At 56.2% G+C, this 18,684-nt stretch overlaps 2 protein-coding genes across 5 annotated transcripts in view; one reads left to right on the forward strand and one right to left on the reverse strand.

Annotated features, from left to right (window-relative positions):
* Positions 1-1,249: 1,249 nt before the first annotated feature.
* Positions 1,250-13,454, reverse strand: RCC2 (regulator of chromosome condensation 2). Of its 2 annotated transcripts, none has more exons than XM_069948622.1 (13): positions 13,309-13,454; positions 10,790-11,071; positions 9,062-9,155; positions 8,785-8,928; positions 7,907-8,038; positions 7,746-7,834; positions 7,546-7,660; positions 7,278-7,444; positions 6,431-6,611; positions 5,191-5,296; positions 4,725-4,797; positions 2,827-2,904; positions 1,250-2,460 (listed from the first exon to the last, which is right to left on the reverse strand). In XM_069948622.1, the coding sequence occupies exons 2-13, from the start codon at positions 11,045-11,047 to the stop codon at positions 2,356-2,358; spliced, it is 1,542 nt and encodes a 513-aa protein (XP_069804723.1). In that variant the 5' UTR covers positions 11,048-11,071; positions 13,309-13,454; the 3' UTR covers positions 1,250-2,355. The 2 variants fall into 2 exon arrangements, with proteins under 2 accessions (XP_069804723.1, XP_069804722.1); XM_069948621.1 differs by lacking the exon at positions 13,309-13,454 and adding an exon at positions 13,128-13,262.
* A 51-nt stretch (positions 13,455-13,505) lies between these two features.
* Positions 13,506-18,684, forward strand: part of ARHGEF10L (Rho guanine nucleotide exchange factor 10 like) — a 91,182-nt gene continuing 86,003 nt past the window's right edge. For all 3 annotated transcript variants that reach the window (XM_069948610.1, XM_069948616.1, XM_069948620.1), the window contains exon 1: positions 13,506-13,578. In XM_069948610.1, coding sequence (XP_069804711.1) covers positions 13,521-13,578 — 58 coding nt within the window. In that variant the 5' untranslated portion in view covers positions 13,506-13,520. The remainder of the gene's footprint in view (positions 13,579-18,684) is intronic.

Below are 18,684 nucleotides of genomic sequence, written 5' to 3' on the forward strand. Positions count from 1 at the left end.
AAGCCGGGGTGCTGAGCTAATAGTTTAGCAATAGCTGGAGGGCTGAAGGTTCCCCATCCCTGCTGTACAGGATCCACCACTAGAGATGAGCAAACCGGGTTCGAGTCCATCCAGACCCAAACGTTCGGTATTTGATTAGCGGTGGCTGAATTTGGATAAAGCTCTAAGGGCCCTATTCCACAGTAACGATAATCGGTCCCATTTGGCTGATTATCGTTCGGTGAAATAGAGAGAACGATCAGCCGAGGATCGTGTCATCGGCTGATCGTTCATTTAGGGCCAGACCTAAAATCATCGTTCCCCCACCGCGTATCGCTACAGTTGAATAGCGGTGCATGGAGGCGACCAACGATTTGACAAGCAGCAGCATACATTACCTGTCCAGGCTTCTTCTCCGCGCTGTCTTCACCCCCGGGTCCCGCACGCTCTATTTTCAGAATGGCCGGTCAGCTGACGGAGCGCTCAGCCAATCACAGGCCGGGACCGCCGCGGCCTGTGATTGGCTGAGTGTGGCCTGTCGGCTGACCGGCCGTTCTGAAGATAGAGAGCGCAGGACCTGGGGATGAAGACAGCGCGGAGAACAAGCCTGGACAGGTAATGTATGATGCTGCAAGGACATCAGTAACGATGTCCCTGCAGCCCTCGCTCAACGATCATCGGGCCGTGGAATAGGCCCAGTAAACGAGCGGCGATCTAGCAGATCGCAGCTCGTTTACATCTTTGATCGGGCCCTCCTCGGCCCGTGGAATAGGACCCCAAGGTTGTCTGGAAAACATGGATACAGCCAATGACTATACCCATATTTTCCACATAGCCTTAGGGCTTTATCCAAGTTCAGCAGCCACCGCTAATCAAATGCCGAACGTTCGTGTTCGGATGGACTCCAGCTGCTCCAGGTTCTCTCATCTCTATCCACCACCACGTCTGTAGAGGAATCAGCCAGTGAATGTAAACTCATAAGTCCAGATTTATCAAGGGTGTAAAACATATGCTGGTGTAAGCTGCTCACAGCAACCAATCACAGCTTTCATTATACCAGAGCTGAGCTGTCATTGGTTCCAGTGTATATCTCCAATGTTCTTATTCACTGGCAGCAAGCAGAGATCCTTAGAACAAAGACTGGAACACGAACAATATAGTTTGGAAAATGAAACCTAAGTTGCAAAATTGACTGAAATCAAAATAGTTACAAACCCCACCCCTCCCATTTAGCTCCGCCTCCAGTGACATAAGACACAGACGCCAAACATACACAAAGACTTATTTTATTATAACAATGACCTTGAGAAATATAAAACTCAAAAACAGAAAGATACAACATGGACCCCGTAAACCTCACAACATAAGATCTGGTGCAATGTGGGAGGGACAGCACCACGACAGAAGCTGCGTCCGACACTACGAGCGGCACAGCCACGGGGGAGGGGTCAAACAGAAGACAAAACTGTACAGGTAACGTTCAGACAGCGTCGGACGCAAATCATAACTAAGAGCGGAGCGTCCTGCTGTCCGCTAACAATGGAATGGTCACAAGTGTTCAGACGAGAGAGGGCCGGACACAACTGAAAGTCGCTTTATTGCCATTAGCAAGAATCCTTAAACTTCCCGTACGGACAGAACGTCAGATGAGCGCCGGCTTAAAGTGACGGCTCATCCGCTAAAAAGACGAGGGAGGGGAGACATGAACTCTTTCTAGAGGAATGTGGGGTTTTTTTGTTCTCAACTTTATTACTAACAAAAAAAAAAAACTAAAATAAAGAGATTAATATGTAACAAGGCTGGTAACGCACGGGCGGAGTGTGAGACGCGCCGCACGCCAACTACACGTGTGTAAGCGAAAGGCACCAATAGTGCAGCACTGCTGGATCAGAGCCCGCTCACGCTGCCAGTAACACTCGTATCACAAGGCACCGATTCCCGGAAACTCACAAAGGGGGTTGGATGGCAGTTTGGCGCTGGGCGCTCTCTGCTTTGCATCAGGCGGTCACCTGCGGAGAGCAGGCACCATAGGGTGAGGTGGATGGGAAGGGATAGGTGTAAGACTGAAGAAGCAGCATATGGCAGAGTATTGGAGCAGGTCCTGGAGTTCTGTCCCTTGCATTTCCATAGTAACATGGCCGCCATGGAAACTTCAGATACGTTGTTTTTTTCCCCCTCCCCTGGAAATGTGGAACGAGAGTAAACTTGAGGAATTTGTGATGATTTCCGGTCCCCTCTGGTTAGGTAAAGCTGCCTCCCCCTGTCAGTGCCGGAGCCGCCTGCCACAGCGGAGGGCACTACAGGGGTCACGGGGAGGATGAGAGGAGTGGTTGTTGTGTCATGTCTCCTCCCATGTCAGGAGGGGGCAGTACAGTATCACAGGGTGCGAGGGTTGTACTCCGGAAGCTTCTTCAGCTTCTCCTTGTCTTGTTCTGTTTCATCTCGTGCCACAATCAGGGTGTGTGAATATCCCATGGCCACCTGGGGAGAGAACAACTGACCATCAGAAGGGGAGAGACAGCGCCCAAGTGTACAACAGAACAGCCAAGTGTTAGAGGGGAGAGAGAGAGAACACCAGAGTATCAGAGGGAAAGGGGAAGAGAGCGCCCAAGTGTCAGGGGGAGGAGAGAAAGCACCCGAGCATCAGGGGAGAGAGACGTCAGAGAGAACGCCCAAGTGTCAGAAGAGAGCGCCCAAGTGTCAAGGGGAGGACAGAGAAAGCACCCGAGCATCAGGGGAGAGAGAACACCAGAGAATTGGGGGGAGGGAAAAGAATGTCTCAGTCAGATATTGCACCAAAGCGTCATTGAACACCCACTTGATGGGCCGTACTGGGTGGAATCTTACCTGCTCAGAGTAGATGCCATCTAACGTCTTCACCTCCTGAGCAGTGGTCGAGGACTTTGCTTTGTTGTCTCCATAACCCTGCACAGATTGGACATTATAACATCTTACTGAACATTAAGGGAATCTGTCACTAAGTAAATGAGGGCAGCATAAACTAGTGACAGAAATGCTGGACAGATCAGTGTATTACTTCCATCATTCTGTTCAGCCGTTCTCCTAATATGCAGGAGGATAGAATTCTTACCACACCCCTCCCCCCAGCTGCTGATTGACAGGTGACTGCCTATACACAGCATGGATAGCTGGTGGGTGGAGTTTTCTGCTTCTCATGAATATCCAGGACTACTGGGCTCACGCACATAATGGAGAGGACTACTTATTGTCCATGTTATTCAGGAGGAGATCTCTAGATCAGCTGCACAGAACAATGTAAGTGATTCATCCAAGCCAAGACCCAGGAGCTGTGTGGACAAGTCAGTGTTATGGGAACACTGGGAGTCGCTGGAGGTGAGAAGTCGGTGACCCAATGAAGTCCACAATGCCATGATAAATCAGTATGTATACTCTTTGTACATCAAGAGCGGCATCTCACTGCTGCCCCCTATTGGTCATGCCTTGTTTTCAATCTCACTGCTGAACCAGATGTGCAGATATCTAGAACAGTCTCATAGAACCAGAGACAAGGTGCCTGTGCTGCATCTGGTTGTAAAGGGCTCAAGGGTTCCATATGGTTGGTCCGAGTATAAGGTCATTTTACACGGCCCAACATGGACTCAGCGTTCCTTCGCAAGGCCTTTACACGGCATAACAGATCAAGCTGCCGGGCTGCACAAACAATCCTTGTATCGTTTATGCAGAAATGGAGAGTGACAGCACAGATAAGTATATAGGATATAACATATCTGTGCTGTCAGTGTCCAGGTCACACATGCAGTGTATACGTAACCCCTCTGCACTGCTGTGTCATCTTGCTTTCCGTCTCAGTCCGGCCTGAAAACACTGCAGCAGCTGGAGGATGGGAGAGCCAGACCACAAAGCAGCGTGGATGGTAAGTATAGACTGCTTGTGATCTGCAAACTGACAGCACAGATATATCATGACATATCAGACATATCATGTATATGTACAGTATATCCTGTATACATATCTGTATGGTCAGTTTCCCTTTGCCATCAGGTCGCACATCTCCTGTTTACACAGGACAGTGTGTGACCAATAACGATAACAACAGATAACGATTTTAAAGTTTGCCCAAAAGATTCCCCCATCCTCAGCTGATCGTTGTCACTTACACAGGGCAATTATTGTCTGACGGAGCGTTTTACTAGAGGCAAGCGAATAGACAGGAAATCAAGCCAACCGCTTTGTTCCTATCTGCATTCTGCTCATCAGGCTGGGGAGAAGCGGCAGGGAACGGAGCCGACTTCAGAGCCTTACAGCCCGATGAGCAGAATGCAGATAGGAACGAAGCGCTTTCCTTCCTTCCTACTGTAGATGTGCTCATCTCTAGTTTATAGCAACACACTGACTATAATCAGCCGTGTAAAAGGCTCTTAACACAAGAATCGTGAGTGCAGCTCTAGAGATGACTGGAGGATACGATAATGTAAGATCAGTACAACAAAGAATGTAGAAAACTGTACTGATGCATACTACTGTTGCTGGCTGTGTATGGACGCAATGTTGTTACACACTGTATAGAGCACAGGTGTCAAACTCAGGCCCTCCAGCTGCTACACACCTACAATTCCCATCATGCCTGGACAGCCAAAGCTACAACTTATACCTATCCAGGCATGATGGGAATTGTAGCTTTAAAACAGCTGGAGGACCTGAGTATGACCACCCTGGTATAGAAGAAAATAGTTAGGAAAAGCACTAAACTAAAACGGACTCACCAGCTCTCCAAAGGTGGGCGAGGGTCCCCAGCTGATCGTGCTCTCATCAGCCCCCACTATAATACTGCTCTTCCTGCAGAAAACAAGGTGCATAGAATTAGAATAAGAGACACCCAGCCATCATTTAAGCTTCAATTATACAGGTCAGATTTCAGCCGCATAGTGACGGGGCATGGACTACAATCATAGTCAGGGCATGCTGGGAGTTGTGGTTTTGCAACAGCTGGAGAATCAGTTTTTGATTTGATTTTTGTTGGATCTATTCCAGTGAACTGACTCCCATCAGAACATCTGTCAAGGTCTGAACACATTGTATTGTGACATCTGTATCACTAATACACCTCTACCATGGTGATCATCTGGATCTCCAAGACTCCTGAATGACCAATCATGCTACGTTTCTGATGCAGAACAGAATAATGCAGCCCCATTATTGTAGAGCCCCCTCTCCGCTCCCCGGACTCACCCGCAGGCCAGACTTCGGACTTTCCAGCCACATAAGTCTTGCACAGTTTTTGGGTACATGGTGGAATCACGAGATGTGTTTGTTGCTCCCCAGAAGAACAGTCCACCTGGAAAGCAGACACTGGTCAGTGTTCACAGAAAGTAGTTAGATAGCAGCTTCACCCACCTCCGGGGCACGGCTAGGATTTCCCCAAAAATGTATATCACAGGAGTAAAACACATGGTTCATGCCGACTGCAAGATGCATTTAAAGGTTGTCTCAGTGTTCACAGCCCCTTAAAGGAGAAGTCTGGTAAAAATTTTATTAAAGCGTTATATTGCCTGCCAAAAGTTATACAAATCACCACTATGCACTTATTATGGGAAATGCTTATAAAGTGCTTTTTTCCCTGCACTCACTACTGCATCAAGGCTTCACTTCCCGCATAACATGGTGATGACCTCTTCCCGGATAACATGGTGACGCCACTTCCCGGATAACATGGTGACGCCACTTCCCGGATAACATGGTGACGCCACTTCCCGGATAACATGGTGACGCCACTTCCCGGATAACATGGTGACGCCACTTCCCGGATAACATGGTGACGCCACTTCCCGGATAACATGGTGACGCCACTTCCCGGATAACATGGTGACGCCACTTCCCGGATAACATGGTGACGCCACTTCCCGGATAACATGGTGACGCCACTTCCCGGATAACATGGTGACGCCACTTCCCGGATAACATGGTGACGCCACTTCCCGGATAACATGGTGACGCCACTTCCCGGATAACATGGTGACGCCACTTCCCGGATAACATGGTGACGTCACTTCCCGGATAACATGGTGACGTCACTTCCCGGATAACATGGTGATGTCACTCCCTGGATAACATGGTGACGTCACAACCCGACTTCCAGAGCTGTGCGGCTGTGGCTGCTGGAGAGGATGATGGCAGCGGGACACTGAAGGACACTGGAGGGACACTGAGCAACCCCCTGCCATCATCCTCTCCAGCAGCCGCAGCCTGCACAGCCGCAGCCTGCACACCATTTTATCCAGGAAGTGAAGCCTAGATGCAGTAGTAAAAGCTGGGAAAACAGCACTCTATGTGCGTTTCCCATAATAAGTGTATATTGGTGAGTTGTATAACGTTTGGGGGCAATACAATACTTTAATAAAAATTTTTGCCGGACTTCTCTTTTAAAAGGCAGATGTCCCCTCCCCCCAGGCCTTCCTATAGGGCCACTCACCCATCTCACTGACAGCAAAGGAGCATGTGGCTCCAGCATAGATCTGAGAGGCGCCACGTCCAGGGAAATCAAACAGCTTCACCAGTCGCGGGACCATCTCGTCCTTTTGCTCAGTGTGTCCCAGTCGACCATATCCACCGAACCCCCAGGAGAAGACGCGTTTCTGGGAGTCCAATACCAACTGTAGACACAGAAAAAAAACATAAAGAGATGGAACAAACATGTAAATTTACAAAATCTTTCCACAAAAGTTTTCTCCTGTCATGTGGCTGCTAGTGTAAAGTGAATTTACCAAACTGTTTGGTAACATTTCCAAACACTCAGCATTTAACTCCCAATAGCTGGAGGAGAAGTTGGATGTCGCCCTAGGGCTGCCAAGCATACAACTTCTTCAGCCACTGGGATCCGAATGCCAGGTGCTCGGCAGACGTTACCAAACGGTACAGCAATCGTGCTCAACGACAGTGGCTGCAACCACCACGTAGGGGCAAGGTCACACTACTAAAGTGTATGCTCTTCATTTTGGGGTATCTGCTGGTATAAAGGCGTACCGATGCATATCCATGCCAGACACACTGAGTTCAATGGGCCACACTAGTGACTAGTGAACACATACTGTTATTTTGTGAGAGTCCACAACGCAGAATCTTCCGCTCTTGAGCCGTGCAAAATAAAAGTATTCAGAACAACAACAGGTGTAGTAAACATTAAAACACATTCAACCCAGTTATTAGGCCCCGCTTGGTATAGGTCAGCATACCTTTTGGTTGCTATGGTGACGTATATATCACAAGTACAGAAAACATTTAGAAAGAATTAGACAGGAGCTGAAGGGTTAAAGCCTCACCGTATGGTTGGCACCACAGGCTATGTCTCTTACAACCACGTTGGGCACCGGCAGAATTTGTCCATCCTTTGTCTTTTCAATAAAAATGGCGACCCGCCGTGGTATGAGCTCGCAGTCGTACTCGATCCTCTGCGCCCGTGCGATATACTTGCCGTCAGAGTTGTGACCTGTTCCGAGGGAAACAAATAAGAACTAGGTGTTAAAGAGGACTTAACTCCAGTAGGAGTGGATGTTATGTAGAGTAGTGCAACAGATGGATGAGCCTCACCCAGCTGACCATACTCCGGGCAACCAAAAGAATACAGGTTCCCTTTGCAGTCCACGATCATACTGAACTCTGCTCCACACGCCACCTTAGTGATCGGCTGCCCGTTATACAGAATCTGAGAAGGAAGCATGTGCAGTTATTACACCAGGTCACAACCTTTTAAGCAGGAGGGTAGGGGGCTTCTCCTGCTGGACACTTACCTGAGCCGGACTGGACACGGCATCTGTCTTATTGCCTAAGCCAAGCTGCCCCATCTTATTCTCTCCAAATGCATAGACTGATCCGTTCTCTGCAGAGAGCACATGATAAGTATATACAGAGGCATATGCACTAGCCAGATGTCTAAGGCCGCAGCTCATACCTGTCAGTGCCAGCGTGTGGCTCCTCCCGCAGGATGCAGACACAAACACTTCTTCCTTAAGACTCTCAATGGGCTTCGGTGCGTCCAGTCTCTTGATGTCTCCATGTCCCAGTTGGCCCTTTTCATTTCGGCCTGAGGTGAAATAATCCTGGTTATGGGAGCTGGTTATATACAAGTTCCCGATGACACAAACACTGTGATGCTATACAAACTACTATATTTCAACCTATCTCCCATAACACTGGTCCCGACGGGCAGAGGTAAGAAACATAGAAGAAACTTCCACACAGGAAGAGGAGCATGACACACAACTCTTCTGCTCTCCGGCTGTCGCATAACTACAATCCCCAGCAACATGTGGCAACAGTGTTGATTATTGTAAAAGCAGTGATCTCAGATATGTGGATCTGCAGCTGTTGCATGAATACTACTCGCAGCATGCAGAAAGTGTCCCTCATTGCATAGGGCAGTGATCTCCAACCTGCGGCTCCATGTGTAGCAATACTACAACTCACAGCATGCCAGGGATCATAACGCGTGAGTGCTATCCTATAGGGAACACCTGCTCTGTATCTACAGCGCTGTGCGGCGACAGGGACCAGAAATTAGCAGCTACTAACACAGACACCGGTGGCAGCAGAGAAGCCTGTGTCACTCTGTGTACTTTGACTGCACACACCGAAATATCCTGTATTCAGCATAAACGATGCCAAGTCATATACCTTACTAAAGAGCCCACAGCTGCTGCAGATGCTCTTTAGGAAGGAGAAGTTTTGTGTCACAGATAGTGGTAGTGTCGATCACATAATATTGTCAGATATAGATAGGCTGATAACAGCGAGTAATAGATGGAGTCGAAGTGTGGATGCGGTACTCACCCCAGCTCCATATCTTGCCCTCTGTGGTAATGAGTATACTGTGAGCTGAGACGGGCCCAGAGGCCACACTTCGGACCTGTATACCTGTCAGGCAGCCATATCGGTGAGGCCCCCACAGGTTCTGGCCCAGGTTACGATAAGCAGCTAGAAAAAAATAATATAAATAAAAGACAGACAGTAACATCTGCAGACAGGCAGCCAAGCTGTGCTTCCTCCTGCCTGAGGGTCTTCCCCCTATACTATGGGGGATCCCTGGCTCCCAGCATGGAGGGCTTACCTTGTTGTTTAGGCACTTCTTTCCGTCCAATCAAATCCCAGTTGGTGGCTCCAAAAATCAACAACTGCCCCTTTGCTTTAGAGCCTTCAAGTTTCTGGAGAAGAAGGGAAAAAAGAAAAAAATGTTTTTAAAAAGTGATAGAAACTACAGACAAGCCATGTGCTGTGTCACCCCCGGGGTCACCACTACACATAGTACAAGGGAGTCGGGAGTCTGGCTGTCCCAAAAGGGATCACAAGGACAGAACCAGTCACTGAACACCTACAAGGCCGACATACAATAGGAGGAGTCTCATCATTATCATCAAATGACAGGACAAGCTCCAGCACAGCTCACACAAGCTGCCCGACTGGTTCTAATCCCATTATACCCGGTGATTATAACTACAAAGGCTTATTAAAGGGCCGACGTCCAGTATTAAAAGGGGTACACCAGCAAAAAAAAAAAGAAAAGAAGGAAGTAATGTATTCTCTCCAGTCTGACACAGTGCTCTCTGCTGCCACCTCTGTCCATGTCAGGAACTGTCCAGAGCAGGAGAGGTTTTCTATGGGGATTTGCTATTGCTCTGGACAGTTCCTGACACGGACAGAGGTGGCAGCAGAGAGCACTGTGTCAGACTGGAGAGAATACACCACTTCCTGCAGGACATACAACAGCTGAAAAGTACTGAAAGACACGAGATTTTTAATGAAAGTAAATTACAAATCTCTGGCACATTCTGACACCAGTTGATTGGAAAGAAAATATTTTTGCTGGGGTTCCCCTTTAAAGCTTTATTAATGTGTAACAAAATCTTCAACAATTATCTAATGCAACATTTCTCCATCTGCTGCATGGGCATGCTGGGAGCTGCGGCTATGCAACAGTTAAAGGCCACATATAGGGGAATGCTGCCAAATGGAGAAAAGCTGTCAGGAGATGCTGGGAGTTGTAGTTGTGCTAGAGATCATTGGCCTATACCAGGGATGGGGAACCTGCTGCCATCCAGCTGTTACACAACTACAATTCCCATCATTCCCAGAGAGGCAAAGCTTCGGCTCTCCTGGTCTTGCACAACTCCATCTTCCTCAGGCTGGAGGGCACAGTCTATCCTTCCTCAGCTATTTCCCTGCTTGCTGACAGTGAATACGAAGATCCATACCTAAAACTCCACCCAGAGACAACACTTCACAGCTGAGGGTATGATACCATATCAGCCAATCTACACAATGCCAAAGCATCAACAATGAATCTGCAATGGCGACAACTGTAACAACCTCTCTGCTGTGTAAGCTGGACTAGGTCTGAGTGCGTTGTCAGTCTCTGGACGATAAGGATGATGGGAGATGTAGTGACCTGGAGGGCTGCAGGTTGGGAACCACTGACCTAGAGCAATGACTTCCCCTGGGGGTTACACACCTGACGGTACGCAGCCTGTGCAGCGGGGTGTGTATTATATTACAGACCGGCACCGTATATTAGGCCACACAGCAATGTAAGACAATGGAATTGTGACCTCACAATGGCCACAAATTCATCCAGTCTATGTTCTTAGTGACTAGCGAGATGTGACTCCGCCCCAATCTGGTCATCTGACCCGTATTGTGACTCCATCTGAAGCAAAGCACCGGCCCACAGGGGGGGTAGAGTCATACAGTGTCACAGAGTGTGATCTATACACCCACTCATGACCACAGAGATAGCAGGACACCGCAGCATGAGACTCCGGGGTCCCCCCATAATCCTTACAATCTTCTCCTTGGTGTGCTCGGGTTCGGTGACGATGACCGCCGCTGGGGTGGGGGATTTGCTGCCGCCCTTTCCTCCGGCTCCGCGTTTGCTGTTGGGCCCCTGGAATCCATCAGATCCGGGACTCCCGTCCAGGTCGTCATCGTCGCTGCTGAACTCGTCGCGGTCTCTCTTGCGGCCAGCGGGCTTCTTCCTGCCTCCGGGGCGGGCAGCGCCATTCCCGGGCCCAGCTCCGTCTGTCACCTTCTTCCTTGGCATGATGGATACGTGTGATGTGGATCACTATAGGGGGCAAGATGACAGGTGAGACACAGGGCGGGGGCGAGGTGAGTGCACCCCAATATCTAACCAGACCTCAATATACACCCCATATGGAAGCCCCAAATTACAATTATACAATATGCCCCAAGATCCATACAACCCTAAACCCCAATACTGTACAGCAGACACCCCATTACTACTCTCTGCCAGATTCCCTCCCATGGGTGTCCTGCACTCCCAAATTATCCCAGAGCACGCCCCTCACAAAACAGACCAGTAACAGCTCCCTGAGAGCCCCCCCCATATTCCTTGTACACCTTTGGGCCCTCCATGAACTCCTCATCCCTCCCGAAGGCCCTCATAATACTTGTACACCTCCAGGGCCCCCCATAACACTTGTACACCTCTGGCGTCACCCATAACCTCCTCATTCCCCCCGGGGCCCCTCAAATTCCTTGTACACCCATGGGGCCCCCCATAGCCACCTCGCTGTTCGTTATCAGCCACCTCGCTGTCCCCCCCCTCTGCACGGCTCCCCCGGTTCCCCGTCCCCCCCTCAGCACGCTGCCCCGGTTCCCCGTCTCCCCTCAGCGCGCTCCCCCGGTTCCCCGTCTCCCCTCAGCGCGCTCCCCCGGTTCCCCGTCTCCCCTCAGCGCGCTCCCCCGGTTCCCCGTCTCCCCTCAGCGCGCTCCCCCGGTTCCCCGTCTCCCCTCAGCGCGCTCCCCCGGTTCCCCGTCTCCCCTCACCGCGCTCCCCCGGTTCTCCCCTCGGCACGGCTCCCCCGGTTCCCCCCTCGGCACGGCTCCCCCGGTTCCCCCCTCGGCACGGCTCCCCCGGTTCTCCCGTCTTCGCTCAGCGCGCTCCCCCGGTTCCCTTCAGCACGCTCCCCCGGTTCCCCGTCTCCCCTCAGCACGCTCCCCCGGTTCCCCGTCTCCCTTCAGCACGCTCCCCGGTTCCCCGTCTCCCCTCAGCACGCTCCCCCGGTTCCCCCCTCAGCACGTTCCCCCGGTTCCCGGTTCTCCCCTCAGCACGCTCCCCCGGTTCCCGGTTCTCCCCTCAGCACGCTCCCCCGGTTCCCCCTCAGCACGCTCCCCCGTCTCCCCTCAGCACGCTCCCCCGGTTCCCCCTCAGCACGCTCCCCCGGTTCCCCCCTCAGCACGCTCCCCCGGTTCCCCCCTCAGCACGCTCCCCCGGTTCCCCCCTCAGCACGCTCCCCCGGTTCCCCCCTCAGCACGCTCCCCCGGTTCCCCCCTCAGCACGCTCCCCCGGTTCCCCCCTCAGCACGCTCCCCCGGTTCCCCCCTCAGCACGCTCCCCCGGTTCCCCCCTCAGCACGCTCCCCCGGTTCCCCCCTCAGCACGCTCCCCCGGTTCCCCCCTCAGCACGCTCCCCCGGTTCCCCCCTCAGCACGCTCCCCCGGTTCCCCCCTCAGCACGCTCCCCCGGTTCCCCCCTCAGCACGCTCCCCCGGTTCCCCCCTCAGCACGCTCCCCCGGTTCCCCCCTCAGCACGCTCCCCCGGTTCCCCCCTCAGCACGCTCCCCCGGTTCCCCCCTCAGCACGCTCCCCCGGTTCCCCCCTCAGCACGCTCCCCCGGTTCCCCCCTCAGCACGCTCCCCCGGTTCCCCCCTCAGCACGCTCCCCCGGTTCCCCCCTCAGCACGCTCCCCCGGTTCCCCGTCTCCCCTCAGCACGCTCCCCCGGTTCCCCGTCTCCCCTCAGCACGCTCCCCGTCTCCCCTCAGCACGCTCCCCCGGTTCCCCGTCTCCCCTCAGCACGCTCCCCCGGTTCCCCGTCTCCCCTCAGCGCGCTCCCCCGGTTCCCCGTCTCCCCTCAGCGCGCTCCCCCGGTTCTACCCCCTCAGCACGCTCCCCGGTTCCCCGTCTCCCCTCAGCACGCTCCCCCGGTTCCCCGTCTCCCCTCAGCACGCTCCCCCGGTTCCCCGTCTCCCCTCAGCACGCTTCCCCGTCTCCCCTCAGCACGCTCCCCCGGTTCCCCCCCTCAGCACGCTCCCCCGGTTCCCCGTCTCCCCTCAGCACGCTCCCCCGGTTCCCCGTCTCCCCTCAGCCCGCTCGGGTCACCTGGAGGAGCCGGCGGCGGGTGTTGGCGGGCAGAGCGCGGCCCTTTGTCCGGAGGCGCCGGGTGACTGATCCGAACAATGGGCTGTGTGTGTCTGGGCTCCGGCACCACGTGGTTCCGCCCCCAGCTCCCCTCCCCCCACACAGAGCCCGGACAGGATGGCCCGGCCCAGGGGGCGCTCACCTCACTCAGTCCCAGCTGCTTGTCACAAAGCGAGACGGTCTATCACGACAGCGGCAACTCCTGTCACGACACAGCCGCCCGGCACAACACCAAACACAGGCACATGGAGGAAAAGAGAGAGGAGCGCGGCCGGAGCGACCAAGAAATCCACAGCGCCCTCTGCAGGTGGGAGGAGCACACTGCCGGGCCATGAGTACAAGCCGGGGCCGTGTATGGTTACCTCACAGCGACCCCTGGAGGCGGGAGGAGCGCGGTCACGTGACCAGACAGGTTCATTGTATTACAGAGCCCCTTACCAGCTGGCCGAACCCCCTCATTCCCTACACTGCCGGACTCCCTCACACACCACTACACTGCCGGACCCCCTCACACAGCACTACACCCCCCTACACTGCCGCACCCCCTCACACAGCACTATACCCCCCTACACTGCCGGACCCCCTCACACACCACTACACTGCCAGACCCCCTCACACAGCACTACACCCCCCTACACTGCCGCACCCCCTCACACACCACTACACTGCCGGACCCCCTCACACACCACTACACTGCCGGACCCCCTCACACACCACTACACCCCCCTACACTGCCGGACCCCCTCACACACCACTACACTGCCGGACCCCCTCACACACCACTACACCCCCCTACACTACCGGACCCCCTCACACACCACTACACTGCCGGACCCCCTCACACACCACTACACTGCCGCACCCCCTCACACACCACTACACTGCCGGACCCCCTCACACCCCCCTACACTGCCGCACCCCCTCACACACCACTACACCCCCCTACACTGCCGCACCCCCTCACACACCACTACACCCCCCTACACTGCCGCACCCCCTCACACACCACTACACCCCCCTACACTGCCGCACCCCCTCACACACCACTACACCCCCCTACACTGCCGCACCCCCTCACACACCACTACACTGCCGCACCCCCTCACACACCACTACACTGCCGCACCCCCTCACACACCACTACACTGCCGCACCCCCTCACACACCACTACACCCCCCTACACTGCCGCACCCCCTCACACAGCACTACACTGCCGGACCCCCTCACACACCACTACACCCCCCTACACTGCCGGACCCCCTCACACACCACTACACCCCCCTACACTGCCGGACCCCCTCACACACCACTACACCCCCCTACACTGCCGGACCCCCTCACACACCACTACACCCCCCTACACTGCCGGACCCCCTCACACACCACTACACCCCCCTACACTGCCGGACCCCCTCACACACCACTACACCCCCCTACACTGCCGCACCCCCTCACACACCACTACACTGCCGGACCCCCTCACACACCACTACACTGCCGGACCCCCTCACACACCACTACACCCCCCTACACTGCCGGACCCCCTCACACCCCCCTACACTGCCGGACCCCCTCACACACCACTACACCCCCCTACACTGCCGGACCCCCTCACACACCACTACACCCCCCTACACTGCCGCACCCCCTCACACACCACTACACCCCCCTACACTGCCGGACCCCCTCACACACCACTACACCCCCCTACACTGCCGCACCCCCTCACACACCACTACACCCCCCTACACTGCCGGACCCCCTCACACACCACTACACTGCCGGACCCCCTCACACACCACTACACCCCCCTACACTGCCGGACCCCCTCACACCCCCCTACACTGCCGGACTCCCTCACACACCACTACACCCCCCTACACTGCCGGACCCCCTCACACACCACTACACCCCCCTACACTGCCGCACCCCCTCACACACCACTACACCCCCCTACACTGCCGGACCCCCTCACACACCACTACACCCCCCTACACTGCCGCACCCCCTCACACACCACTACACCCCCCTACACTGCCGGACCCCCTCACACACCACTACACTGCCGGACCCCCTCACACACCACTACACCCCCCTACACTGCCGCACCCCCTCACACAGCACTACACCCCCCTACACTGCCGCACCCCCTCACACACCACTACACTGCCGGACCCCCTCACACACCACTACACTGCCGGACCCCCTCACACACCACTACACTGCCGGACCCCCTCACACACCACTACACCCCCCTACACTGCCGGACCCCCTCACACACCACTACACTGCCGGACCCCCTCACACACCACTACACCCCCCTACACTACCGGACCCCCTCACACACCACTACACAGCCGGACTCCCTCACACAGCACTACACTCCCCTACACTGCCGGACCCCCTCACACACCACTACACTGCCGCACCCCCTCACACACCACTACACTGCCGGACCCCCTCACACCCCCCTACACTGCCGCACCCCCTCACACACCACTACACCCCCCTACACTGCCGCACCCCCTCACACACCACTACACCCCCCTACACTGCCGCACCCCCTCACACACCACTACACCCCCCTACACTGCCGCACCCCCTCACACACCACTACACTGCCGCACCCCCTCACACACCACTACACCCCCCTACACTGCCGCACCCCCTCACACACCACTACACTGCCGCACCCCCTCACACACCACTACACCCCCCTACACTGCCGCACCCCCTCACACAGCACTACACTGCCGGACCCCCTCACACACCACTACACCCCCCTACACTGCCGGACCCCCTCACACACCACTACACCCCCCTACACTGCCGGACCCCCTCACACACCACTACACCCCCCTACACTGCCGGACCCCCTCACACACCACTACACCCCCCTACACTGCCGGACCCCCTCACACACCACTACACCCCCCTACACTGCCGGACCCCCTCACACACCACTACACCCCCCTACACTGCCGCACCCCCTCACACACCACTACACTGCCGGACCCCCTCACACACCACTACACTGCCGGACCCCCTCACACACCACTACACCCCCCTACACTGCCGGACCCCCTCACACCCCCCTACACTGCCGGACCCCCTCACACACCACTACACCCCCCTACACTGCCGGACCCCCTCACACACCACTACACCCCCCTACACTGCCGCACCCCCTCACACACCACTACACCCCCCTACACTGCCGGACCCCCTCACACACCACTACACCCCCCTACACTGCCGCACCCCCTCACACACCACTACACCCCCCTACACTGCCGGACCCCCTCACACACCACTACACTGCCGGACCCCCTCACACACCACTACACCCCCCTACACTGCCGGACCCCCTCACACCCCCCTACACTGCCGGACCCCCTCACACAGCACTACACCCCCCTACACTGCCGGCCCCCCTCACACACCACTACACTGCCGGACTCCCTCACACACCACTACACCCCCCTACACTGCCGGACCCCCTCACACACCACTACACCCCCCTACACTGCCGCACCCCCTCACACACCACTACACCCCCCTACACTGCCGGACCCCCTCACACACCACTACACCCCCCTACACTGCCGCACCCCCTCACACACCACTACACCCCCCTACACTGCCGGACCCCCTCACACACCACTACACTGCCTGACCCCCTCACACACCACTACACCCCCCTACACTGCCGGACCCCCTCACACCCCCCTACACTGCCGGACCCCCTCACACAGCACTACACCCCCCTACACTGCCGCACCCCCTCACACACCACTACACCCCCCTACACTGCCGCACCCCCTCACACAGCACTACACCCCCCTACACTGCCGCACCCCCTCACACACCACTACACACCCCTACACTGCTGGACCCCCTCACAGCACTACACCCCCCTACACTGCCGGACCCCCTCACACACCACTACACCCCCCTACACTGCCGCACCCCCTCACACACCACTACACACCCCTACACTGCTGGACCCCCTCACAGCACTACACCCCCCTACACTGCCGGACTCCCTCACACACCACTACACTGCCGGACCCCCTCACACAGCACTACACTGCCGGACCCCCTCACACACCACTACACCCCCCTACACTGCCGCACCCCCTCACACACCACTACACCCCCCTACACTGCCGCACCCCCTCACACAGCACTACACCCCCCTACACTGCCGCACCCCCCTCACACACCACTACACCCCCCTACACTGCCGGACCCCCTCACACACCACTACACCCCCCTACACTGCCGGACTCCCTCACACACCACTACACTGCCGGACCCCCTCACACACCACTACACTGCCGGACTCCCTCACACACCACTACACCCCCCTACACTGCCGGACCCCCTCACACACCACTACACTGCCGGACTCCCTCACACACCACTACACCCCCCTACACTGCCGGACCCCCTCACACACCACTACACCCCCCTACACTGCCGGACCCCCTCACACACCACTACACAGCCGGACTCCCTCACACACCAGTACACCCCCCTACACTGCCGGACCCCCTCACACACCACTACACAGCCGGACTCCCTCACACACCAGTACACCCCCCTACACTGCCGGACCCCCTCACACACCACTACACTGCCGGACTCCCTCACACCACTACACCCCCCTACACTGCCGCACCCCCTCACACAGCACTACACCCCCCTACACTGCCGGACTCCCTCACACACCACTACACCCCCCTACACTGCCGGACCCCCTCACACACCACTACACCCCCCTACACTGCCGCACCCCCTCACACACCACTACACCCCCCTACACTGCCGCACCCCCTCACACACCACTACACCCCCCTACACTGCCGCACCCCCTCACACACCACTACACCCCCCTACACTGCCGCACCCCCTCACACACCACTACACCCCCCTACACTGCCGCACCCCCTCACACACCACTACACTGCCGGACCCCCTCACACACCACTACACTGCCGGCCCCCCTCACACCCCCCTACACTGCCGGACCCCCTCACACACCACTACACCCCCCCCTACACTGCCGGACCCCTCACACACCACTACACCCCCCTACACTGCCGGACCCCTCACACACCACTCGGCCCCCCCCCCTACACTGCCGGACCCCCTCACACACCACTACACCCCCCTACACTGCCGGACCCCCTCACACAGCACTACACCCCCCTACACTGCCGCACCCCCTCACACAGCACTACACCCCCCTACACTGCCGCACCCCCCTCACACAGCACTACACCCCCCTACACTGCCGGACCCCTCACACACCACTACACCCCCCCCTACACTGCCGGACCCCTCACACACCACTACGCCCCCCCCCCCCCCCCTACACTGCCGGACCCCCTCACACACCACTACACCCCCCTACACTGCCGGACCCCCTCACACAGCACTACACCCCCCTACACTGCCGCACCCACTCACACAGCACTACACTGCCGGACCCCCTCACACAGCACTACACCC

The sequence above is a fragment of the Dendropsophus ebraccatus genome, chromosome 12 (assembly GCF_027789765.1).
Source record: "Dendropsophus ebraccatus isolate aDenEbr1 chromosome 12, aDenEbr1.pat, whole genome shotgun sequence".
Classification (NCBI taxonomy): domain Eukaryota; kingdom Metazoa; phylum Chordata; class Amphibia; order Anura; family Hylidae; genus Dendropsophus; species Dendropsophus ebraccatus.